Genomic DNA, 26,928 nt, shown 5'->3' with positions numbered 1-26,928 from the left:
CTGTCGATCCCTGGGTCTTCCCCAGCCTCTGCTCTGCTTCTCTTCCTGGGAATCATCTGTCCTCAGCCTTTGTCTAGTTCTGATGGACTGTTTGTCTTTCTTGTGTTGATTTGGATCAACTTTTTGTGTATTGTGGGTATTGGTCATTTATTATACATGTCACAAAGATCCTCATCATTTTCTTTGTCTGCTTTGTTTATAGGGAGTGTCACCATACACACAGATTATTTTGTTTTGTTTAATTTGATGCTATCAAATCTGCTGATGTTTCTTTAATGGCTTCTACATTTTCTATCTGGCTCAAGAAAACCTCCTCCATCCCAAGATGATTAAAATATTCTTATCATTTATGTTGTTGCTTAGATTAGAGAGAGAGAGAGAGAGCACAAGAATGGGGTGGACTTTTGCAACCATTCCTCGATCCCAGAGCAGCAGATAACTGAAGTCCTCACTGACAGGGCATGCTGTTTCCTCACTCCTGCCCTAGAAACTTCTCTCCAGCATTTCTTGTGACTCTGTCTCTGCCTTTGCTTGCACGTACGAGTACCAAGGACACCACTTAGTGTCCCCTGCATGCTTGTGCAAAATGAACATTAAAAGGACCATTCCACTCATCAGATCCTGCAGCTTGCTACTTTCAATCTTATTTTTTGAAAACCCACTTATGCTAGTTAACACAGGTCCAGTTCATTCTTTTGCTATCCAGAATCTTAAAGTACAAATGCACCCCCATTTTACCCCAGGACTCCTTCCCCCATCATGGTCATTTAAATTGCTTTCCTTTTTGTCTATGATAAGACTGCAGTGAACATCCTTGCATGCATTACTCTCTTCACGCTGAAGCTGGAGTTTCTCTCTTGGGTATATACCTCGAAAGCAGAAGACTGGGCTGTAGGGACGTACAGTTAGAATTTTACAAAATCCTGCCATTTTGCTCTCCAAAGAGGCTCTGCTAATTTACACTCCCACCAGCAGTTTTAATCACACTTGGTATTGTCAGCTTTTTTAATTGTTGTGAATGTAATGGGTGTGAAATGGTACCTCATTGTTCTAATTTGCATTTTCCTGGTTACTCCAGAGGCCAAGCATCATCTTTCTTACATTTATTGCCCATTTGGGTATCTGCTCCTGGAACTGCCCATCCCTACCCTTTGCCCATCTTTCTATTGGATTATTTGTCCTTATCGATTTACAGTTCTGGGTTTTTAGAGTTTACTTTTTTACTTTCACCTATCTGGAATTTATTTTGAGGTATGGTTTGAAATGCAAACCAGATTATTTTTGATTGAGATGGATAGTTAATTTTCCCAAAACCATTCATCTGAGATGCAACTTTCATCCTACATTCAATCTCATAGGAAGAAGGACACTGTTTTATTGATCTCTTAGTCTAGCCCTCTGCTATTTTAGTTAGAAAAGTCATATTGTGATAACTGACAGGGTAAGTCCCTTCTCATTGTTATTTTTCACAATGTTCTTGGCTGTTCCTGGGCATTTTCTCGCCAAATTAACTTTAGAATCACATCGCTAAGGTCCACTAAAAACCCTCATGGGACTTGGATTGTGAGTGCAATGAATTTATAGATTAATTGGGGGTGATATGTCTGTTTCTCTCTCTGCCTCTGCTTATCTTCTTGCCCGAGCTCCCCCGTCACACGCACATACTCAGAGCTAGACCCAGCCCTGGCATAATGGTTCTGGATTTACTGGTCAATTCCAGAGAGCCCCAGAAGTCAGATGACCAGGGGCCTGGCCAGGGACAGACAAGGCCCACAGGAGCCCTAGAGGCTTCTGGTCCAGTACCCATTTTTTAACGTAACTCTCTACCTAACACTCGGGGCCTGCAGTTTTCCTGACTGTCCTCTGTGAAGCAAAGCTGTTCCCCCAAACTTGCAATTCTCTCTGCCCTCACCTCCAGCCTCCCTTCAATCACTGTAAATCAGAACGACCTTCAGACCTTTCCAGGGCACAGCACTATCCTCAGGAGCATACCCAGACCCTCCAACCTGGTTCCTGCCTTCTTCCTCAGCCCAGATGCTCCCCTCCCTGTTCATTCAACTCTCCACCATTTCTGCTTTCATGGAGTTGCTCCAGCTTCCCATGCTCTCTTCACCAAAAGGCCTGTTTTATCCTACCTGCCCAGCTCAAATGTCACCTCCTCCTTCCCTGGCCCCATGGATTTCAAGAAGCTGCTCTCTCTTCAGGGAGGACTCTAAGCACCCAGCACATCTTGAAGACCCTGAGAGTAGGGGCTCCTGTCTCATCTTCCACCCCCAGCCTCAGTGTTCCCAAGGACAGGACAGGGGGCTCCTCACTTCTCTCCTGGGCTGAAAGCTCCCTGAGGACATATGTTGCTCTTCCCTCTTCCCAAGGGTTGCTCGCACACCCCTCTTGACAGGAAACTCACTACCTGAAAAGTAGCTTATCTCCTCTTTGAAACAAAGTACAGAAATAACCATTTATTGACCATCTGCCATATCCCAGAGTCTGGGTTTCCGTTAGCTCAATTTTCTTTCTCAAGCTGAGTGATAAAATCCCATTTTAAAGATGAGGAAACCGAGGCTCCACAAGGTTGACTAGGTTTCTCTAGATCACAAAACTGAGGGGGCAACAGAGTTGGGGTACTCAACCAAGAACAGTGGGAACCCAGTAAGAAATATCTTCTTTATGTTGAGCTGATGTTTTCTTCCCTAGGACTGTGACCCAAGAAGCTAGCTGGCCGTCAGACAAAGAGCAAACTGGGTGAGGATAGGAGAGGCCTGTGTGACCTGGGGGTCACACAGCAGGGCCGGAACTAGAACCAAGGGTCAGGGCTCCTGGGCCACACTTGCTCCCTCTGGCCCGTGCATCTTTTCCAAATCAGAGCAACTCAGAAAGAAGCAGGAGGCCATGCAGGCCTGCAAGTATCCGGGCTCAGGCCAGCATGGGGAAGGCCCATCCTGCAGGGCTGTTTATAAAATTGTCCAAAGACACCCCCCTTCCTGCTGTACCCAAAGACACCATTTGGGGCTGGGACCCACAGTCACGACTAGGACGGGTCAATCAGACTAACCACCCCCTGGAGGCACCGGGGCACATGGAAGGGACAGGCGGGGTGCTGGGTGGGGAGCCTGGGCGGCCTCACCTGCTGAGGGATGAAGGAGCTGGAGAACGTGACCGCTGACCAGAAGAAAATGCCGCAGCTCAGGATCACCTTTCTGTTGAAGCGGTCGCCCAGGTAGCCAAAGATGGGAGCAGCCACCATGAAGCTGCAGATGAAAACTGCACGGAAGAGGAGAGCTTGAGGGGGTCCCATGTCCCTGTGGCCGAGCCTGCTGGCCCATGAGCCTCAGCTGGAGGCAAGTGCCAGTGAAACGAAGCTCAGCCTGGGCCCTGGGCTGAGGACCAGCCAGAGAGTGGAACCCTGGCTCAGGCCTGGGCCAGCAGAGGCAGGAAAGGCCCTCAGATTAGGTGACTACACCTTTTTAATTCTTGTCCAGTTTGTCCAGTTTGGGAGTGAGCCCTTGGTACTTTTTAAAGGACTACAGGTGTACTTACTGAAAGCTTTCTACAGGCCAGGAGACATGCTAGGGGCTCACCACACAGCCTCTTGTGTGTTTTTCCAACCCCTACCCCACCTCCCGGATGAGGAGACAAAGTCAGAGGGAAGTAGCTTGTCCCTGGCCCCACCGGCAGGAAATGTCCCTGTGGGGACTGAAAGGTTTGGCGTGGTAAAGACAAGAAGAGACAGGCCAAGCTTTCTCAAAGGAGGGGAAAATTTATTGCACCCCGGGGCAAGCTTCATGGACCCAAGGTGGGGGTCAGTGAGGCCGCCCACGTTGCCAGGGGGAGGCAGGCTTTTATAGGTTGTGGAGAGGTCAGGTGGGAAACTGGGTTTGCATGGTGGGAAAAAGTTTGTAGGGCGGGGAGAGGCTTATTGTCTGAATTTTCTAGGCGGGCTTCTGCATTCCTGGTCCCAATGGGCTTCCTGGTGGGCTTTTGCATTCTGGCCTCCTGCATCGACCTTTCAAGGACTTGACCTCCTGTCTGTCTGACTCCAGGGCCAGAGTTCCTCTTACTCTGCCACTCTGCTGTCCTCACTTGAGAAGGAGATGCAGAGGGGAAAGGGCCTACCCAAGGACACATAGTAAATCACAGCAGCACTGGGTCTGGTGCCCCAGGTCTCATACCTGCCCAGTCACACAGCTTCCCTCTTCCCAGGAAGCCTCAGAGGCTTACTTCCACCTGGAAGCACTGTCATTCTTTTGTCCATTCACCCATTCAACAAAACAGGCAAAACCAACTGCCTTCTTGGACTTTTTCTCTAGTAAGGAGAAATAGCCAATAAAATAAAAAGTATAGCATGTCCGATGGTGACAAATGCTAAGGAGGCTAAAAGGTCAGAAACAGATAGAAAATCAGTGTGTGTGGGAGAGAGAAACACAGGTTACGAGCTGAAGTAGAAGCGTCAGGGAAGGTGACACTCCAGCAAATACCTGGAGAAGGCGAGAAAACAAATCAGGCAAATATTGAAGCAAGAACATCAAGTGCAAAGGCCCTGCGGCAGGAGTGTGCTCAGTATATCTGAGGAGCGGCAGAGGCCAGAGTGACTAGAACAGAGGGACAGAGGGGAGAGGCCAGATGGGGAAGGCCTTGGGGCCATGTGAAGACTGTGGCTTCTACAGGTGAGAAAGGATAACAGAGGATGCTGAGCAGAGGTGTGACATGACCTGGTTTTGTTCTTTCAGAATAGGAGAGTGGCAGAGTCTTAGCGGAGTCTGTGGAGACACCCCAGCCAGTGATGGGAGGGGCCTGGAAGGGCCCAGGTAGGATGAGGAGGCCCAGCAAAACAGGGCAGGCCCTAGGTCACAAGGCAAGGCAGCCCCATCCCCCGGAACAGAGTCCCATAGCTGACTGGCAGATGGTCAGACAAAGGCCAGACGAGGTGACCAGTTGGCCAGCCTCTGACCACCAGGCTAAATGTGTACATGGGCTTGCTGCTTCTCACAGGCCTGAGTCCCTGTGGAAGCCAGGACTGGAAGAAGAGAAAGAGGGAGGGGAGGTAGAAGGTGAGAAAGTGAGCAAGGGAAGAGGGGGCTGGGCTGGAGGAAGGTGATTGTCTCTCCTATCCGTAGGACAGCCAGCGCGGATGGGTGTGGGGCAACTGTAACTGGGGCTTGGCAGAATCAGCACAAAGCTAGGCACCAGAGACATACTAGGGGGGCTCAAATCCAGCTCTCTTCCTTCCCAGCTGGGTGACCTTGGGCAGTTCACACCCTCTCTGTGGTAATAAGTGTTTAACAATAGCTCTCCCTAAACGTAAGTGTTGTGTAGAGTGTGCCAGCTTCCATGTTGTAAAATTGGTGTAATTTATGTCCCTACTAGGATTTCAAGCTACCAACATAATGTCACCAGTCAGATTTACAATGATGGCATCGATAATATTCAGATTTACATTGTATATAGTATTACTATAATGCAGTTACAATAGATGTAAAAGCCTTAAGAACACTGATTATAGTAAAATGAGGCAGTTAGGGTATGATGAATTTTGAGCATATATTACCATTGTTTTTAAACATACATTGTTCAATTATAAGTTTATATCATTTAGTTCTCAACAGTGGTTGTGTTTAACAACTAGCTCACACAATTCCTGAAAATTTAACAATTGACTCTCAGGAGCTGGTCTAAGCCAGTTCCAGTGCAACAACTTCCTCATCTGTAAAATGAAGATAAAAATAGCAACTCCCTGTGCGCTGAGGCTGGGTAAGATAATGCTGGTAAGGTGCTCCATGCCACACCCTGCCCACAATGGCCCATTCGAGGTTGGAGGCTCCAGCCTCGGTCAATACAGGCCCTTGTTTTGATTAGTCAAGGCAAAATTTATTTCCTCATAATTAGAAAAAGAATTGTTCCTGCGGAGCCTGCCTCCCACAACCTAACTGGTATCCAATCAGGATACGGGCAGGAAAGAAATTTGGGTCTCCTCAGGGTCTACACACATTAGGGGGAAGAGAAAGAATTGTTCCCTCTGTGCCTGTCAATCCTAGGTGGGGAGTAAGTAGAACAGGACTTGAAGTTGCCTGCTGTCCGACCATTATGGGGTGCCCAACTTAATGGGTTCAAATGCCAAGGAACTAGTAAAGAGGGCCAAGTTCTACCAGGAGAGGGAGGTTTTATGGAGGCAGAGATGTCAGAATTGGGCATTGAAGGATGCATAGGAGTTTACTATGATGATAATATTTGAAATCAAGATCATGTACTCAAATATAAATTGAAAATCTTATAAGCAATACTGTATACTGGTTAATGAGGCATAATTTTTTTTGCTAGTAATAACCTCTTATCATTTGTGGAGCACTTATTATAGGCAGGACCAGGGAAGCGCCCTGACATAAGCAGATTATCTCGTTTGATTCTCACCATTAACTTTATCTTTCAGAGGAGACAGTAGAGGCTAAAAGAAGTGACATCACAGTTAGTGTTGGCTGAGCCAGAATTTAAACCCCAATTTGTCTGACTCCAGAGTCCTTGCTCTAAATCACCCTGCAGACTCCCAGACAGGGAAGGGGAAAGGTCCCAACTGGTCAGAAAAAGTTCAGGGTGTGTCAGGGATAACAAGAAGCATCAGGCTACAAAAAGGAAGGCTCCTGAGGAAGCAGTGGGAGATGAAGCTGCGGGGGAGAGGGCCCCAAACACTACAACAGGTTAGACTTTTAGTTGGAGGGCAATAGGGAACAATGTTCTGTTCTCTTCCTGCAAGGGGGAGAGCTAGAAAGGCCCCTCTGAGTGGTGAGAGATGGGGGGACTTAAGGTGGGGAGCCAGGCCTTGGTCAGACCAGGGCCAAGCCAGTCTGTCCTGGTGGATTGGCCCTCCTCCCACAGCAGAGTAGGAAGGCAACCTCTCCTGGTTCTTCCACCCCTAGCTTTCTGCAGCCCAGTGGGTGGCAGGGGCATCCAGGATCCTAAGTGAACTCCTGTTGAAGCAGGTGTGCCCTGTGCCCCAACTCCCACAGCCTGACCCCAGCATCTACCACGTACCCACCATGTCTGTCCATTTTACAACTCAGGGTACTGACAGGTGGAGCGACATGCCCAAGAAGACACAGTCAGGCAGGACACTGGAAGTGGTTGCTCTGTAACAGAAGCACCGCCTGCCATGCAGTGCCTTCCCTTGGGGACAAAGGCATCCATGGTAAGGAACGAGTCCCCAGTCCACCTTTGAAGCTCTCTACTCTGCTGGGGATAGAAAAGAGAAAGGACCTCTCCAGGCCCTCGGGGATGTCACAAGTCGGGGGGAGGCCTGAACACAATCACTTAGGGCCAGGAGGAAATCTGTCAGTGGCAGAATGAATGTGTGACCCTTGTCCCAAGAAGGGGTGAGAGGCTGATGGGGCCAGGAGGCAACACAGCTGGAAATAAAGACCAGGCAGGCTAGAAGCTTCCCTGGCCCCTCCACCCTCCATCCCGCAGTCTTTGTTTATTGGAAGCGAGCTCTCTGGGCAGACCAGCTGCCCCACCCCTGATTTCAGTAGGAGTGGCTTTCCCAGCAGTTCCCACACGAGGACATCCTGTGGTCGGGAGTGGGGAAGCCCTCACTCAGCTCACACGCGCTGAGCCCACAGCCAGGGACAATGGAGTCGCAGGCAGGGAGCCAGGGCACAGGGACAGGGCCTGATGCAGGGTGGGAGGAGCCAGAAGCCTGGCTCCCAGGAGACCCTAGGCCTGAGCCTCACTCCTGCCTCTGTAAGACAGGTGAAGCCCCCTCCTCACAGGGCTGCCAGCAGATCATCAGGAAGATAGGGCTGGACAAGATCCCCAAGGGGCGGTCCACCTCTTATGGCGGCCCCCGGGCTCAGTGTGTTGGCTGAAGGCCTTCTCCCCTATGTATCCTGAGGGACCGGCACCGAAAAGCTCAAAATATCTCCCGATGTGGGCTCTGGGTCCCAGGACACTGTCCCCCTCTACCCACCCCCGTCATGGGGCTCCTGAGCCCAGAATGTGGTCCTAGAGCAGGAGTTGGCAAGGTCTGAGCTGGGGGAGCCCTGGGCTCCCCACATGGTGGCCTTGGAACCCACATACAGCCCCCACCTTGGCCTGGTTTGAACCAGGATTATTTTTACAAAGTCCAGATCTGACTGTTATTTGGAGAAGACTCACCATCCTCCACATCCGGTGTACAGGGAGGGTGCTCAGGCCGGCATGGTGTTGGCGGGCGGCAGACACTGCCTGAGTATCCTTCCTACCCACTGGATATGGAGGGTGACCCAGGCCAGCCAAGACGGAGAGGAGGACCCAGGACAGACAGGCCCCCTTGGTGCTGAGAGCCCACTATGCTCAGAGCTCCTATAGGAAGAACAGGAACCGCTCCTCCCTTATACCCGGGGTAGGATGTAAGCCCTGGGCTGGTCCTTTAGATCTCAAGAGAAAAGAGGATGGCCCTGGAGGGATGGACACGGGGCTGCCCAGTTTTGGGGCCTTCAAACCCCAAGTCTGTCAAAATGAAAGGATATTGCCAAGCCAGTCAAAGTGAGGAGGGGAGAGAGGGAGGCCAGAAGGAGACAGTCCCAAGCAGAGATGCTGTCTGGTTTCAGTCTGAGCTGGCTCTTCCTCTGTCTAAACACTCCCCCCCCCTCCCCACCACCCACCCTGACACTCGTGACTCCACAAACCCCAGCCCCGAAATGCGTCCCAGTCTCCTCTGCCATTCATCCCCACACTCAGCTCCACTCTGATGCACACACCATACAGGGATCTGTCCTGTTCCAAAACCTTCTCTGGCTCCCACTACTGCCAGACAAAGTCAGATGCCTTCACAATAGATCCTGCCTACTATCCAGTCTCCTCTCTCTCCATTCTTCCCATACCCCAGGCAGAGTGCAGCCAGCCAGTGGCACAACCTTCATTTTTGCTCTCCCCTTTCCCTGAGCTGCATTTATGCTGATTTCCTCCATCCTTCTTCTAATTTGCATATTTTCTCTTCAGCTGGGTCTAATCTAATTCACTTATGTACTTGTTACAGTTAATTTTTTTAATTCCTACATTTTTCACTTCTAGAATTTTGAAAAAAAGAATCTCTTTTTCTTTGTAAATAATGTGCTGTTCCTATCTTTAAAGTCTGCCCTTTCTTACAATGCTCTGAAAATTAAGGATAGCTAAAGTCCTTTTAAGATGAGTCTATTATTTCCTGTCCTTCTGCAGGAGCTGGTTTTGTTATTGCCTAGGCTAGATGACTCCCATTCACAAAGGTGGACATCCTTGTGAGCTCACTTTGAATTTGAGTTTGTCTTCAGCAGGAATTGCCTGTACCATAGACCCTGGATCAAAAAGGCGCAGAGTTAAAGTCTCAGTGCTATCAAGCCATCGCCAGCCACTGCGGTATGAGTTTGATCCCTGGCCAGGGAGGTGACCCACATGACGCAGCAGACCTCTCCTGACTCGCCCACTGCTCTCCTCAGCAGTGTATTTCAGTAGTTCCATCTGTTCTGTTCCCCACTCTGTCTCTGGTGAATCCTCTCACCCCCTGAACCTCTGATCTGCACCCCAGTTCTTATATGCATAAATAAATAAATAAATAAATAAATAAATAAATATAAAGCTTTAAAAAAAATGGCTTCTCAGAGGATCCATTTTGGATTTGTCTCTGCTGGGGTCCCTGAAAACATAAATCCTACATGGGGAAGTGGCAGCCTGTACAAAGCAAGGGCCACACAAGGCTCTCTGGACAAAGCTAAGCCAGGAAGGAGAATTCTACCCATGAAAGTGAACTTCACCAGAAAAACTGCCCACCAGCATGGGGGCACACCTGATATCAGGGAGCTTGTCCTGGACGCTGGGTTGAGACTGAGTCACCCCAGTCAGTGTTGTCCAATCCTCAAAGCAAAGAAACCCTTGAGCCTAGAAACTGGGCCAGACTGGTGATGCTTTGATGAATCTGGGTGACTGCATATGGGCTTCGTTGTACTATCTCGCTCTACTTCTTCTGTGTGTCTAAATTTTTTTCATGATTAAAAAAAAAGTTTACGTTAAAAATACTGTAACAAGCCTCTTTGAACTATACTAGTCCCCTCTGCATCACTTGGCTTCAATGTCAGCTCTCACTCCAGTTTTTGAGTTCAATTCTTTTGTTTCTCCACCTGGAAATTTCCCTGATAGCTTTAGCTTTCAGAAACAGCTATGCAATTTAAATGTATTCTTGGCATACTTTATCCAGCATGGAGGGTAAGGAGGATTTCTCACATCCATTTAATATGACAAACTGACTGGAAATCCTTTGCCCTGAACAAACTCTAACTCATATGTCAAAGCCCCACTCAAATGTCCCACCTTGAGGAACTCCTCATCTACCACCAGACAGAGGCAGAGATGCCTACTTGCTATCATGCCCCTGAGCTCCCACTGTTCTCCCCGTGCCTGTATGGGGACTGGACACACTTCCTGTTCCCATCAATAGAGGGAATCTACCTGAACGCAGGGGAATCCTAACATGGGCCTGCCAAGCAGCAGGGCCAGTGGCAGTTGCCACTTCCGGTGTAGGTTATGGTGGCTCCTGACTTCCCAAAATAGCAAGACCCAAGAGCTATAATTCCACTATGGACTTCACGGAAACTGAGCTCTGGCCACTGCAGGTGCCTCGGGGGCCAGCTCTCAGCTGTCAGCAATCTGCAAGGGGGCTACTGAGAGTAGGCTTTTCTCAAGCCAGCCCTCATGTTATAGTCCCAAGGGGAAACAGGAGAGGCAGGCCCAGGCCTAACCCCAAGCTACCCCCCACTCTGTCTCCTGGCCCAGCAGCATACGGTGCCCACAAATAAGCAGGCAACCTAGCTGTCAGCCCTGGCCCTTTGATCTGGGCAAGCACCAACACCTGGCTGGCGCCCTCCACCCAGCTCCGACCTTATCGGAGCTTGGAGAAGAGACAGGTGCCTGGGGCTCAGGCCAATTAGGTGATTTGCCTGCTTGCCACTGAGTCACATCCTGGTCTAGCTCTACTGGCTTCTTGGCTCAGATGGCTGAGGGATGAGGACACTCTGAGGAGCCCTCCCTGCTGTGCCAAGAGTAGATTTTAGGATGAAGGCCATGGCATAAGGGCTAGAGGATCTCTAGGGTGCTGGAAACTCTTGCCAAGGCCCAGAGGCACCCACAGTGAGAACAGAGATGTCAGGCACACAGGGCCCTGGGATAAGGCTCACGCATGTAGTGCAGCCTGTGCCCCCTCCCCAAGCCAAGAGGTCTTCACATGTAAGTCCTAATTCCAGATCTGTTACTCTCTCACCAGAGACCTGAAGCAAGTCATTTCCCCTCTCTTGACCTCTGTCCTTTCATCTGGAAAGTGAAACTGACAAAGGGAGCTCATAGGAGGAAGAACCAAACAAGATGATGCCTATGGGTGATTTGTCCACCTCCAGCCAAGAGCCACCAATCTGTAGGGGCTGCAGTGACTTCTCCCTTTCAGCCAAGAAGGCAGCCAGGGACCTACCCACAACACACTGTGACCCTCCAGCCCAGTACCTCCTCTCCCTCAGCTGCACTGGCCACCCTCAGTGGCGGGGAGGGGGAGGGGGGTGGGGGGTGAATGGAGGAGGTTGGGGCAGAGCGTTACTCCTGATCAATCAGTGAGGGGATGAGGCTCAGGATGGGAAGGGACCAGGGAGGGAAAGGGCTGGGCAATTTGGCTCTATCGGCTCCCTCCCACTCTCCCTCTGGTTTGAACTCTCTTCCGGCCTGTAAGTGCAGAGCCCAGGAGGCTAAAGGGACTGTCCCAGGCCCCAGGGCAGGCTGACTTGATCTCACCCAGCAAGGGAGGCACAAGAAGGGGGGAGGAGTTACAGGAAAGCTTGGGCTCTTATCCCAAGGAGGAGGGGACACCTGCAGGGGCAGAGACCTGACCAACTTTTGGAGGTGACGTGCCCTGTTCTTGCTTGGTGGGCCTCACTGATGAGGACTAAGCCCTGGAGTTATCATGTCCCCTCTTTGAGCCGCAGAGACCCCAAGTGGGCAATGAGGACAGGTGAACCCTGGCTGAGTGGCTGTGGCTTCTGTGAGCACAGGGAGACGATGGAGACAGGCACTCTGTGTACTGGAATGCCACCTAGACAGGTCAGGCAGGTTCCTGGACAGTGAGCTCCACCCCTCCCGCCCTCCCTCCCAGGAAAGCCTGAGCAGGGGAAGGGGTTCACACTCTGGAATGCAGACTTTGGGCTTTCCTGCTCACATCTGACAGGCTGGCAGTAAGATGGACTCCAAGGCCAAGGAAACTGACCACACACAAGGTTGGGGCCTCAGCTCTGGGATGCAACACTGGCTCTGAGTCTTCACCGAGGCCTCAGGGTCCTGCTGAGGGTATGACCAGCAGGGCCAGAGCGAGTGGGAGGCTCAGGGAGCCAGGAACTTGGGTCCTGAGGGGCCATGTATGAGCAGGGCAGGAACAAAGGAGACACGGAACCTTGAGGGAGAGGCAGCTAGGCTGGGATAACTGCTCGATGACCTGCCACACTGCCCCAGCCCAGTGAGGCTCCAGCCATTGCCCCCCATTGATCAGAAGGCCAAAGTCCCAGGGCCCAGGGAGTCAGACTCTCAGCCTCCTGTCTGGGTTGGGGAATGACTTCGGGGTTAACCGGGGGAGTTCTGTTTTGACATAAGAGGTGATTCCCAGGTTGAAGGCAATGGAAGGAATTGGGGGGCAGGCAGCATATAGAAAGGGAGTCACTAAGGCTCTGTTCACAGCACCTGTGCCCCTCACCAGCCTCTAGATGGACCCTGAAGCATTGGGGCCCCCAAGGCCCCCACAAGGTATATCTCCCACAGTCCTCCAGGCTGCCACTTGTTTTTGTTTTACAAGAAGGAGAAAAGAAGGAAAGACTTGGAGAAGTGGAGCCTTTTGTGAGTGGCAACAATAGGATTCGAATGCCAAGTTCATGCTCCTTCCTGAAAGTCAGGGCCAGAGAAGAGGCCCAGTGGGAGGGGTGAAGGTGGCAGGGGTTCTCACCTGACTGCAGCAAGCCGGCTCCTCGGTCCTTGACCCCGAAGTGCTGCTGGATGTCCAGAAGGACTCCTGGCAGGGGAGACAGAGGGTGCTTACTGACAAACTCTGGTGCCTGGGTACCCGACCCCCCCACCCCACCAGGTCACCCCCAATTCCAGCCATCTTTCCACCTTGCAGGACCCAGACTGGTTCCATCTACAGAACATCACCCTGCCCAGTCTAGCCAGGGCCCTGGGGACTTTGGAGCCACTGATTCCTTCCATCCTGGGCCCCCTGATCCCTGAGGGGGGTCCCACCCCCTCACTTGGCCCTTGCAGGGGTCTGAGGTTCCTCTGTGGTTGTTCATTCAGATGAGGCAGCCAAGCCTCCTTCCTATGTGCCAGCCTAGGCCTCTGGCCCACGCGCGACCCAGTCCCATGCTGGGGGTTGAGGCCTACCCTCAGGGAGGCCAGAGATCACAAGCACAGCCACTGAAAGGCGTGGGGAAACTTCTGGCCAAAGAGAGGGTAGAGGGGGCTCACGCCAACACTCATCTTCTCACCTCTCTGTGCACATAAGCACACTCACACGCTCACCCAACTGTCCCTGTTATAGAGCAGACCCGATATTGAACGGGATCCTGGCTGTGGGTCCTCACCCGCGCGCTTAAAAGGGACTTATGAATACTCCACTACAGGCACACACAAAAGGTTAATAAAAGGTTTATTTACAAGGGAAAAGGAAATCAGGAAAATGTACAACTCAGGGAGAAAATAGGGAAATAAAGTCTTTAACGCGTCCTACCCGATCCGCCGACCTGGAAACCCAAAGTCACTCTCAGAGCTGGCCGGACGCTGCGAGCTGGCGGAGAGCCAAAATGGGGATGCCCCAAAGCCCACGTGTCTGCCTTTTATATCAACCTGGGTGCTTAACCCCACCCTCAGGTCCCAGCCACCTTCCCTTTGGTGGTGATGGGATTTGGAGTTCCTAGTGTCTTTGGCTTTGGCCTGGGGTGGGAGTGGAGTCCACAAAGCCTGTATGGAATTAGCTTTAGGACATCCTTTTCCCCCTAACATCCCCAGGATTATAACCAGGACTCCCAGTTTTCTTATGCAGGAGCCAAGACTCCATGGAAGGTAAACAAAGCTCAAGGCCAACTTTTGTGGGGTGAGGAGCTCCTTTGAAGCTGGCCTGCCCTTCTTCCAAGTCCCAGCTGCCTCTGTCTCCTGTTAGGGCTTTGCATTTTGCAGGGTGGGGAATGGAGGTTGCAACCAGAGCAACTAGCTGTGAACAAATAGGCTATATGGGGGACCAGCAACCTCCTGGGCCCCTCTCACATCTCACAGCTCTCAAGCAGGGCTTCTGAGGAAGCAGAACCCCAGCCCCACAGACCCCATGGCCCCCATCTCCCCTTATCTCTGAGGACAGCAGGAGGCGAGGTCACAGGTCAGAGCTCCTAACTACTGCACTGAGAAGGAATAGGGAAGAAAGGAGATAGAGATAAAGCCTGCATCACATAGAGGACAGAGGGACCTGGACCTTGCTTTCTGGGGATTTCCAGAGCTTTCCATGACGGTGATGATGACGTCAGCATTTAAAATGATGAACATTAGGCATTTTTCTGGTTTAACCCTCTATGAGGCTGGTATTTTTATTCCACCGGACAGATGAGGAAACTGAGGCACAGGAAGTCAAGCAAAATGCTCAGACACACAACAGGGAAATGGGCGAGAGTAGAATCTCCAAGAGCTGGTTGTGATCCTACCTAGCATAGGGCTGGGGCCAAGGAAGAGGGGGAAGGTGTCACTGTCCCTCAGCTGGCATGCTGAGCAATTTCCTGGGACACACGGTCAGATCCAGCTGGTGTCCTAGCAGCCTGACAACCAAGAGAAGCTGGCCTCCTCCTTGTTAATGCCCCAAGTGGTTTTACCATAATTACCCATAACGAGGAGGCCATGTGAGGCCTAGTTAATGACTTAATAACCAAGGCAGGTTGTGGCCTTGCCTTGAAGGCAGAAGCAGGGGGCTGGTACAGGGCATGTAGATGGTGGGGCCAGCAAGTGGGACCTCCGAGTTGCCCCAATCTAGTGTCAGAGAGGTCCAGAGTTCCCTCTGGGCCTATGAGAGACTAGGCTGGACCCAACCTTGGGGGGTTACTCACATTCACCTCCCAGCCCCAAAACCCATTCCCCCCTCCTAAGCCAGGGCCTCTGTTCTCCCTGAGCTGTGGATCTGAAACACCCCTCTCTCACATAGTCACCATCACTCATGGCCTACCAGTGCTCAGAAGAGGACCAAGCACTGCAGGTTCAGCCCTGTCAACCCCACCCTCCAACCTCACTACTCAGGACACCACTCCATTCCATACTCCAGCAACCCAAAAACACTCAACCTCCCTCCCCCCAAATGTACACACTTCCTTTTTTGCCCTGGCACAATTTTGTTGGCTATGCTAATCCCTACCACTCTTTCAAGACTAGTTTGCATGCCTCTTCTTCTGGAAAGTCTTCCTTGATTTCTCCCCCTCCCACCACCCTTAATAAACTTGTCCCTTACTCTCCTCCCTCCTCCCCCTGTCCATTCTTATTTTAGTATTTGTCAAGCTAGGATTAGTTAGTTCTATAAGGCAGACACATAGAGACATGAATATGAGCCCCTTGGCTACTAGTTATTGGTTCCTGCTAAGTTCTAGATACTGAGACTCCACAGGTGGCATTTCTATCCTTGCCACCATAGCTGGTATTTATGATTATCACTCCCATTTTACATATGAGGAAACTGAGGTTCTGAGAAGTAAAGTACCTTGTCACATAGCACCTAAGGTGTCAAAGTTAAAATCTGAAGTCAGGTCTATTGCCAAGACCAAAGTTCTTCCACCACACGGCCTCTGTGTTTCATGCCTGTCCTCTGGCCCAGGGCCCAGCACACAGCTGACCCAGAGTGACTGTGGATGATAAGTAAGGACCTGCTGACCTCCCACCAGACCTTCAGCCCCTGAATGAGGGAACCATAGCATGTCACCCCCAAACCCAGAAGGTCACCGTGTAATATTGGTGGGAGAAATGATGGATGGAGTTGGAAGGTGAAACTCCCCACCCACCCACCCCGGTTTGTACTGCGGGGCCCATGCATAGCCTGGAGAGGGCATGGATCAGCATGAAGATGTCATGTGTCCACAGCAAATCAAAACAATCTCGCTTCCTCCTTGAGAAACACCCTAACCACCTGGCCCTCCCTACTATGACTTCAAGATCCAGTGCTGCCACTACCTCCAGGAAGCCTCTTCTGGCTTCCTCTGCCTCACAGAACTTCTAGTAAGAGGGAGGAACATTTCTCCATGTCCAGATGGGCATGCAGAGTCCCTGGGAAGTCTAGACCTCAAGTCACAAAAATACTTGGATACCCCCACCCTGAGATCCCCTAGGGCCCAGTTTGGGGTGCAAAGCCTGAACTGCAATACAAGGGCAGAAACTTCCTGAGGAGCAGGGCCTCACGTGAGCCATAAGCCCCAAGTCAGGCCTGACCCAAGCCTTTCAGGGTTGTTTTCCTTCTCCGGGAATGGAAGGGCCATGACCGCAGGAGGGTGAGAGCCCACTGGCCACTGGCATGGGAAGCATGTGTCACAGCAGCTCGGCTGGTCGTCTCAGATTTTCCTCTGAGCTCCAGCCTAGCTTGAGCCCACACACCCCCTTCCTTCTTTACCACAGTCTTATTTTTAGCCTCCTTCCTGGAGGCTGAGGTTTGGTGGGTCACAGGACGGGCCTCACGCCCAGGAACAGCCTCCTACAGCTCAGGCCAAGCCCATTCCACCAGCCCCAGCAGCCTTGGGTAGGCGAGGTCCCCCAGAGCCACAGCTTCCAATTTGGCTCTCTCCAGGCAGTCGCTTCAAATCCACAGTGAGAATTACCCTCTGGTCACAGGGTTCTCATCCCTGGGCCAAAAGAATATTCTAGAACAGCAAGGCCCCTGAATTTTCTAATTCATGGATCCCATTTATACCTCTCCCAAGCCCCCAAGGGTTTTGCCTCTGGTCCAAGGTCAGCTGTCGCCTGCTCTACCTAGACCATCCATCCCGCCTGCCTCCCAGAGATCTTGCCCAGGTCAGCCCCTGGCTTAGGCTTTTGTGTGCACCATCTCCTTTGCTTCTGTCATCTGCACATCTGCTCACAAACAGCTCTCATCCTGGTGGCAAAAACAACTCAACCTATGCCCTCTACCAGTCACTCCATCTCTCACCTTGTTTCACAGCTGAAGTTTTTAATAGAGTTCTCTCCCCTCTCAACCCAATGTCTTCACCTCCATCACTCCCCTGAAACCAATCACCTACTGGTGACTCAACACCACAGACTCTCTCATCCCTCAGTGTCTCAGTCATTCGAGTCCAATTCCACGGCCCCACCACCTGGTCCCCATTCCCTGTACAGGACCACGGCAGGCCAGAGCCTAGGAGTCAGCCCTCACCCCAGAAATGTACCCTGGCTCCCTGCCCCAGTCCTCCCAGCCCACCCAGCAGCCCCCCACAGCCTGACCTCTCAGGCACTTACTGCTCTCCTGCTAAATCCTGGGCTGGGGCTCCAGAGACCAGCTCTGTCTGGACTCACGGAGGTAACACCACAGCCCAGGGTTTGTCAGTTCTGCCTGGACCTCAAAATCACCCATGACTTCTTCCAAACCCATTGGCCCTGCTCAGTAATACCACCAAGAATAACAATAATAGCAAGTGACTGACTGTTGAGTGAGTGCTCACTACACAACACACACCGTTCTAAGAGCATTACCTGCAGGAGCTCATTGAGTATGCAGACCCAGGGACTCTTCGTGGCTGCCCTTTGCCACCCAAACTGAGTCTAGACCTTTAACATTTGATGCCTCCATGATCCTGATCTACTCAATCGCCCTCTCTAGAGGTGAGATCTGGCGATCTATTACCACGTCACCCAGGTGACCAGTAACCTGCTGGTCTGAGGGCCCCAAGTCTCTAGCATCACAGTCTGCAGACCCCCAGCCTTAATGATAGCCATGCTGTCTTCCTGGGGTGTCCATCTTCACCAGTGAAGATCCACCCCACCCAAGGCCCAGATTCAAGGACACAGAATGCCACCCCAACACCCTGCTCTGCAGCTTTTAATGAGGTACCTGTCATCTTGAGGGAATCCCCAGAGGTGGGTGGAATCTGGTCCCAGCTCCCCCAGCCAGCTGGGCGCAGAAACTCAGGCATCTGCCACCATTGCTGGCCCCTCAGTAGCCCCTGGAGGAGCAGGGTCCAGATCTCAGGACTCTTGGCTTCCTCCTCCCTCCTCCAGTCAAACCCACCTTGCTGATATCACAAGGTGTGAAAAGAAACCCACACTGACCTTGGGAGCCCCCAGCTCAGACCAGGCTCCCATGCAAGGTTGAAATGATGGGATCCTGAGGTCTCTTCATGCCCGGTCTGCCAAGAGAGGCCACCTGGTGCTCAAGCTCAAGTATAATCACCACCTCCCCTCAGAGCAGCAGGCAGTTAGCTGAATTCCCATAAGGATGGGCTCCAGAACCAGGCCATCTGGGTTCAAATCCTGGCTTTCTCCCCTTCCCACCTACGTGAACTTAGACAAGTTCTCTGTCCTCTCTGTGCCAGCTTTCTTTTTTGTAACATGTCTTAATGTTAAGGTCTGCTTTATAAAACGGTTGTGAGGTTTATAGATTAATCCACATTAAGTGCTTAGCACAGTGTCTGGTACATAGTAGGAATTCAATAAATTTTATAAATGTTCTCTCTGATGATTAACTTGCCGGGCAGGACACAACCCGGGTCATGACCAGAGAACAAAGGGGAGATCCCCCCTCAGTGTTCTTTCCTCCAAAACAAGGACAGACTGCAGGAAAGACAAGGTGAGGGATCTGAAGGCTGGGGCTGAGCCTGCCATGAGGTGGGCCTTCTCAGAGGGTCACTGGTCCCCCAGTGGAGGCTCTCAGAGCTGAAAGTTTCACCCCTGCACCAATGTTTGGCCACAGCTCCCACCCCAGTAATTACAGGGGCCTGAGGGCCTGGCTCTGCTGGCCTGGCTCTGCATGGCTCAGGCTGGGAAACCACAGGTTAGCCCTGCCAGCACCCCCCATCAGCCTAAGGAGACCAGGCCAAGTAGCCCCTGAGTCAGGGACCTAGGTTCTCATGCACATACACTTCTACCTGCCCCTGAGCTTCCAGGACACAAGATCCTACCCCATCCCACCCCCAAGGCCAAGCTGGGTGACCGCCAGGAGTATCTGGCCCCTACTCGAAGCATCAGGTTACCCATGTGAGAAGTGGCCCAGAATCCTCACACATCCCTGCTGGGTCCATTCCTGAACCTCAATTGCATTTGCTCTACTTATGCCAACCTTCCTGCACCCACGTTACCCTACAAATCTGGGTCATTCATGTTGGTACAGCTTAGGGGTCATCTCTGCAGGGACCATGAGGATGAGGCCCCCCCAGTTTTATAGCTTCAGTCCCTCAGAGAGTCTCCTCTTAGACAACCTCAGATCTGAACCTGTCCCCTTAGAAAGCACTATAGCTGGAGGCCTGCACACCCCTTCCTAACGAAGACCTACTGTGGACCCTGCCTGCCCTAGAGAGGAGACACCCCCAGTGCCCAGAGAGACCTCCCTCCTCCCCTCCAAGTCTCCATGCCCAGAGTGGGCGGGGACAGGCAGCCCAGCCTCTGTCCTGTGGTTCTAGTCTATCATTTGGGGCCAGCTTTCCTGGAACCAGACTTGGCCTTAGCAATTTGGGGGCTTTGCACAGCCCCCCCTTCCCAGTTCGGCCTTCCCAGCCCTATCCTGCCTCAGGAGCTCCCAAGACTATGGTGGTGGGAGGAGGAAGGACAAGGTGGCCACACCCTTATCATGACCCTCAGAGGGCTTGGCTTGTGTGGCTGCAGCCCAGGATCACGCAGGGGTGTGCGGGAGAGGGACAGTGGGAGACCTTGCTCCTGCTGGGTATGGCACAGCTCAAGCCCGTGAACGACCTTCTCCCCATGTGCTGCTTCAGTTGGCAGAGATTAGTGACTGCTGCTCCCACTTCTCAGATGGAAAATTGAAATTTAGAAGGTCAGTGAGCGAGAGACTACAGAACCAGGCAGGAACCAGGCTGAACTGCCAATAAGCATCCAGACCCAGCCTGTGGTCCCCACCTCAACCCAACAACCCCCCCAAAAGAAGTTGCAACTGCTTCCTCTAAATATCCACACCAGCCACCCTCACATGGGTGCTAGAAACTACGTGACAAAGTGACACCACCCCTCCCCAGGGGTGTCATTAGGCGGTGTCATTTTTACAGATGTTCTTGGCTTCCGGGCCATTTATTTGGCAAATCCATGCTTGACACAAGTGAAGGTACCATGGAGATCTCATGGAGCTACCAGGGAGGGTTGGAGGAGGGTATGGAGGCAGATCCTGCAATGCCCCCATGTTGGCATAACTAGGGATGGGGGTAGAAGGCAGGACCCCACCCATCCCCTGTCTCCATGTAAATGCTTCTGCCCTTGGCCATATCTCCCTTAGGACTTCTTTCGTCAGCCTCCCAGCTAGCAGGGGAGGGCCAGGCTCAGAGCAGACCAGCATTTTATTCACGCCACTTTGCTGTGTAACCTGGGGCCAGTCCGCCTCAAGTCCCCTCCCTGCAGCAGTGGCAAGGCAGAGCCGGCACAGCAACCACCTGCACAGCAGCCACTCCGTACAGTATGGGGGTGAGGAGGCCCCACTTTCAGGGCTGTGAGCTAGGCAGCCAGGGACCACACTGACCACTTCCCCCATTTTCTTTCCTGAGACACAAGGCCTGCAGCTTGCTGTGAGCCCTTGACAGGACAAAAGGACAGCACTAGCCACTGCAAAAGAAGCCCTGGCCTCTGAAACAGAAGTCCTTATTCAGGGTTGTCCAAACATATCCATCAAGCCCTTCAGTCTTGGAACTGAAGCTTTGGGGTAGGCTAGGGCTGGGTAAGCCAAGTCTGCCCCTTGGTCAGTGGACCAGGGCCAAGCCTGTGCCAGTCCCCTTGGCCAGAGATGACCAGGCTCAGTCCCTCGAGGTTGGAGGGAGACATCTCCCCACACAGGTAGGAGCTGTGATGGAGTTTCAACAGATGCAGTTGAAAACCAGCAATTAGGTGCCTGACTCAGCCCAGAGAGTTGGGGAAGAAGACTAGGGCACTACTGGGCCACCAGAGGAACCCAAGGTAAGCTGCTGCCACTCCTGGGGAACAGACCTGCTTATCTGGGAGGACAAACCCTGAAAAAGCAGAAGGGGGGGGCAACAGAAGTTCCTTAGACCAAGTGCCCCTCACTGTCCTTAAGATTAAGACCCTGAGCACAGAAAGAGACAAACTCATCTGTTGTGGATTCAGGGATCAGAGAGGTCAGAACCTGCTTGGGGTCACACAGAAGTCTGGCAAAGTCAGGAGCAGGAAGCTCAGTCCAAAAGATACTAGGTACCCCAGCCCCAGGAACCTGAGGATCAAGCCCATGTTTGAGTAGCTTCCTAGCTCTCATCCCGCTTCCTTCCTCAAAGTTTCAGGCCCCCATACTCAGGCAGAAACAAAAATCACCTCCTGTCTGGGGGCAGAATGTAGAGCCCCTCTCTCTGAGCTGCTCTGACGTAGCTGGTCTCACTCTGAGCCGAGGCGGCCCTGCAGCTGCCTGCTCCTTTGGCAAAACAGGAGACCAAGGCACAGGCTGGGGCAGGAACAGACCCTGGGCCCCAGACCAAAGTAGCGAGTTGCAAGTCACTTCCTCTGACAGTTCAACAGCACAGCAGAAGTACTGGCAGAACCAGCTGGAAAGGGGCCTAGGAGGAAGAGGCAGCAAGGAAATGGGCAGCTGGGGGTTAGTCATTAGGACACTGGCATTCCAGGCTGCCCAGCAGTTTACCTGGGTGCTGACCTGCCAGACAGGAGCTCTGGAATGCAGCCCTGGGACACGCCGCCCTGCAGACCTCAGGTAGTGCTGACGTGGCTATGACCAGGGCAGGGCCACCCAAGGGGACAGGGCCTCCCGAGGGGGCAGGGCAGGAGCGGTGTTGACTATCCTTATCCAAAAAGATAGCCACAGAGCTTGGGGCTTTACTTGGCTTCTATCCACCAGGTGACCCTGTAAAAGGTTCTGGGCCTCCATTTTCTCAACTCTTAGCTCTGGACAGACAAAAAAAAAAAAAAAAGAGGGGAGAGCCCTGGCCTGGCAGCCTCCTCCTGCACAAGGCTCAGGTATTTGGGGAAGCCCCCAGTCCCTACCAGCTCTGTTTCCCTGGCTGTGTCCCAGTACTGTCTCTTCTCTGGGTTTGTGTTAGTGAGCGGTTGCCATGGATACCAGTCTCAGCTTCTTTGGCAGAAAAGGACTCCCCCAGGGCAAGGCTCAGCCTCTCCTCACCTGCCCCAGCTCCACCCAATTTCAAGTTCCCAATCTGCCACATGCTGGATCAAAAGAAAAGAAGTCTCAGGAAGGGAACAGGTGCCAGTGAAATTAGGGAAGGATCTCAGTTCTCAAATAGTCATTCACCAACCATGAACAGGGCCCCACCAGCTCCCTCCTGCTGGGCCTGGTTCCAGGAGCAGAAAACTGCCACCTACACACTCAGCTCTGCTTCCATTTTACAGACAGAAGAATAGGAGCCCAGGGGCAGAAGCAGTTCTTGTGCTGGGAAGCAGAGTGGGGGAAGTGGGGATCCAGGACCCAGGACCTGAGGGGCCGCTCCTCCTGATTGGCTGCCAGGCCTGCAGGGGCCATGGGAGCAAGAGCCATGTGCCCTAGGGAGCTCAAACTTCCTCCATGCTAAATTCAGCAGAGAGTCACCTGCCCAGCCTTCCCCAAGAGAACACTGTCCTAAGGGGTTCTGGTCCTGCCCCACCCTGCCATGTGACCTTGGATAAGTGCCGATCTCCGGGCATCAGTGTCCTCCCCACACCAGGTGCTGGAGGGAAGCATTCAGAGGTGGGTTCTGGGTTACCTTAATTTCATCTAACTGAAGCAACGCCCAGGTAGAAAAGCAAAAGCAAAAGCAGTTCCCTGGCTTTCCTCATCTGCTGCTGCAGCCTGCTGCCCTCAGGGGGTTCTCATGGGGAGGAGGAGAGCCATAATTAGCTGGATCACGGGTGGCGCTGGGAATGCGAGGGCAGAGGGGAACCTACTGGAGTTCCCAGGATGGAGACCTGGTGGAGAAAGGAGGGGTACGCAAAGGTATCCTTAAAGGAACTGTCAAAAACAGAGAAGAATGGGAAGGGCATCGTGGCAGGGGCACAGCTTGAGCGGAGACATGGCCGGGAAGGGAGCGGATGTTTGGGAAGCTCTCCCAGGACTCTGGCCTTGTCCCAGGTGCTTAAGAGACAATCTCATTTACTCCACACAACCTAGGAGGCGGAGGGAAGGAAATGAGCACACAGGAGGGCCAGGCAAGGTCCCCAAGGTCACACAGGGGAGGAGATGAAGAGTCTGGACTGGCGCTCTGGCATCAAAGACTCCAGAACCGCACCGGCCACTGGCCGCTGTGGCCGTCGCACACCCGAAATGCTGCTAGTTCGAACCGACATGTGCTGTAAATGTAAAACAGACGTAGGGTTCAAATACTTAGTATGAAAAAGTAGGTAAGATACCCCATGAACAGCTTTTGCATGGATCACATGATGAAATATGTTGGATCTATTGAATTAAATATATTATTAATCTACTTTGTTAAGGTGGCTGCACGAACATTTCCAATTAAAAATGTGGCTTGCATTATATTCCAATTGGACATTGGTGGTCTGTACCACGAGCACAGACCTGCACAAGGCCCATGTAAAGGGAGGCAGTGGAAACTACCCCATTCTTTGACGTGAAGTCAGTGAGTGTTTCAGGGATCAAAGATGGCAGGGAGGTGGGGTGTGTGCACCCTCTCCTGTGTCCCAGCTGGGCCAGCTAGCAACAGGTGGACTCAGGCTGGGTAGGGCCATTCTTCTGCCCCCCTCCCACAAGACACACCAGCCCAGAGTAGTTGCTGTAAAGACAGTAAACTCCTGGGGGCAGGGTGGGGAGTGAGGGGAGCTTACCATAAAGAGAGAGGGAGTCAGGCTTATCCGGAGAGGAAATCTGTGTATGTTGTGTGTTGGGGGCAGGGTGGAGCATGAACTCCCCCGCCCCGACCCGGACAGGGAGGGATGCACAGCCCAGCGGGTGTTTGCACAGGGCTTTCCTGGCCTTCCTCCTGACTGCCCCACACCCCTCTTAGCCACTGCTTTCCTTCTCCCCCTACCAATTTGCCAGAAATTTCCTATCTTGTTCCCCCATTCTGACTCTGGGACCCAAGTAGGGGTAGTGGCAGATAAGCACCAGACCTCCCTAATCCTATCCTCAGACTCCAGCAGAGTCAGTTTCCCAGAGAATGTCAGAGGGGATGGTCTAGGGCCGGAAAAAACAAGTTGGAAAGCTTTACAATGCCAGAAGTGCACCACTCACTGCCCAGCTGAGAGGGTGGGAAACCTTTCCCAGGTGGAGGCTGGGAAACTAACGCCAGCTTTGCTGTGCACCCTCAGCCATCTTGGACAAGGGTGGTACAGCGGGCTTGGTTTCCTCACCTGTACAAAGAGGTCTATTTTGCACTGATTACAGTCCCTAGTGTTCTCTGACCTCTCCCACCTTGGGTGGCGCTTAAGCTGGGCTGCAGGCAGCATGGCATGCAGGACAGGGCTGGTGTACTTCTGCATTGCTGGGTCCAAACCAAGAGTCTCTTAGGGACAATCCGACCCAGAAAATGGTGCTGCTTGTACCCACTTTCAGCTCCCTGCAGTGGAGGGACAGAGAGCCAAGAGGCTTTGAGAGCGCTCATGGGGGTAGGCGGAAGCCTCTGCTCTCCCATCAGAGTTCTTTTCTTGCACCTTGACAAAAAATCCCTTTCAGTGAAGGGGAAGATAGAGGCCTGGAGAAGGGGACCCCAGACTCTACTCTCTCCATCAGCACAAAGTACTCTTTAGAGTCTGTCCAAATTCCTTCCACTGTCCTTTCTTTCCCCTGTAGTTCCAGATGTTATGAAGCTGTGATTAGGCAGGTTCTGAGCCAGCCTGCCAGGTACACAGGCAGTGCTGTCCCTCCCACAGGGGGCCCCCACCTATGCCCACCAGGTCAGAGGCCTTTTTACAAGGTTGCACCAGGAACAGTTCACTGTAGGGAAAGTCCCTACTCACAGACACCCCCACACACCCACCCCCACTTGAGAACTGGGGTAGGGGAGATACCAGCCAGGAAACCAGAATTCGGTCTATCCCCAAAGGTCCCAGGAATCAACCACCTCACAAATGGGGAACGGAGCTAAACAGGAGCTGAGACTGGTGGCCCAAGGTCACACACCAGGCACATCAGGTGCAAATCTAAGAGTAGAACGCAGTTGTTGGGAAACCCAACCCTACTCCCAAGGCAGCTTCCCAGAGGTGCTCGCAGTGGATGAGGCAGCCCCTCTTGGGCCCAAGTGGTCTGTGCCCTACCCCCGGCCCTAAGCCTTAGAGCAAGAGGAGGCGTTCTCAGGCCTCTAGTCTTGGCCAGCTGCAAACCGCATCTTGGGTCCCCAGGCGCCGGCGACTGGCCCCGCCCCTCCCTCCGCTCCCCGCAGCCCAGAGCCTTTGTCAGCCACGCGCTCGCACGCTCACACACACCCGCGTTGTCCGCGCGCGCACATTTGGTCTCCCCTGGTGTACACCCGCAAGGGGCGCGCGCGCTCGCCGCACGCTCGCAGGGGAGTGGAGGGGTAGAGGAAGGGAGAGACTGACCCGCCGCGGAATGACGGACGGACGGACAGACTGCGTTGCCTGGGGGAAGTGGGGAGGGGCCCGGGAACCTGGGGCTGGGGCAGGAGGGGGCGCGGAGGCGAGAACGCGGAGACGCAGAGGAGACTCGGAGACGAGGACAACGGATGGGACGTCAAGGGCTGGCGAGGACGCGCGGGCTACTCCAGGGGTGGGGACTACCCGAACCCCTGACGCAGAAAGTGGGGTGGGGGTGTCCCTGGATGGGACCCGTGGATCTCACATCACTCCAGTAGTGCCTGAGCAGAGGACCCTTACGAACGCCTCTTAAGGCTTGGAGATAGGGGGTCTGCGCCCCAAGTCTCCCTGGGGTACCTGGTGCTCCGGCTGGGTGGGGCGCTCGCTCACCTGCTACGGTGTACCTGTCCAGGTAGTTGAGCACGTTGCCCAAGCTGAGGATGGCGGCGGCTGCCCCCCGCCCGCGGCCCAGGCTGGCGGGTTTGGGCTGCTGCGTGCCGGGGGCCTTGGCAGCCGCTGCGCAGTTGGGGGTGCTGGAGGTGCTGGGGGGTCCGGACGGGGCCCGCCTCACGCTGCCCGACAGCGTCTGCACCTCATCGTCGGCGGTCGCGACTCCAGGGGCGCCGGCTCCCCGCGCCCCGCAGCAGCCACCGCCGCCAGCCCCGAGCTGCGCCCCCCGGCGCCGGCGCCGCCGCTCTGCGTCCGCCTCCTCCTCCTCCGCGCCGCCCGCCGCCGCCGAGGCGCATTCCAGGCACATCATGCCGGCCGGGATCGGGGCGGCGGGGGGCGCGGGGGGCGCGGGGCCCAGCGTGGGCCCGCTCAGTGCGTGCGCGCGCCGCGAAGCCCCCGCTGCACCATGCCGGCCGGGCCCGCGGGCTGCTACACTTCAGAGCCGGCTGCAGCGCTGCCACCCTTCAGCCCGATGCGCCGCTCTCGCGGCCCCGAAGCCTCTGACAGCTGCGTCCCGGCCCGCCTCCCCACGCCGGCGCCCAATCAGCTCCACCCCTGGGCCACAGCCCCGCCCTGCACGTGCAGCCCGGGAGGGGGCGAGGGCGCGCGCACAGCCCCTCCTGCCCGACGGGGGCGCAGTCACGCCGGAGCCGCACTGCCAGCCGAGGCCAAACGCGACCTGGAGCGGGCTTGTGGGGAGCTTCGGAGCTAGGAGCGGGGTGCCGGAAGCAGTACTCCTCAGCACCTACTCAATGCCCGCCCGCCACCCTTCATACCTGGGGAACGGATTCTTAG

General features: G+C 53.6%; 1 protein-coding gene across 1 annotated transcript in view; it reads right to left on the bottom strand.

The window, feature by feature from the left end:
* The window catches only part of SPNS2 (SPNS lysolipid transporter 2, sphingosine-1-phosphate), a 33,617-nt gene extending 6,963 nt beyond the window's left edge, over positions 1-26,654 (bottom strand). Inside the window, exons 1-3 of the mRNA XM_037495361.2 lie at positions 26,074-26,654; positions 12,968-13,033; positions 3,125-3,261 (exon numbers count right to left, since the gene is read on the bottom strand). Coding sequence (XP_037351258.1) covers positions 3,125-3,261; positions 12,968-13,033; positions 26,074-26,443 — 573 coding nt within the window. The 5' untranslated portion in view covers positions 26,444-26,654. The remainder of the gene's footprint in view (positions 1-3,124; positions 3,262-12,967; positions 13,034-26,073) is intronic.
* Between the last annotated feature and the right edge of the window lie 274 nt (positions 26,655-26,928).

This window comes from Talpa occidentalis, unplaced genomic scaffold (genome assembly GCF_014898055.3).
Source record: "Talpa occidentalis isolate TD23 unplaced genomic scaffold, MPIMG_talOcc4v2.1 talOcc4.7, whole genome shotgun sequence".
Classification (NCBI taxonomy): domain Eukaryota; kingdom Metazoa; phylum Chordata; class Mammalia; order Eulipotyphla; family Talpidae; genus Talpa; species Talpa occidentalis.
The sequence above is the reverse complement of the archived record's forward strand: the minus strand, read 5'-3'. Positions and strand labels throughout refer to the sequence as shown.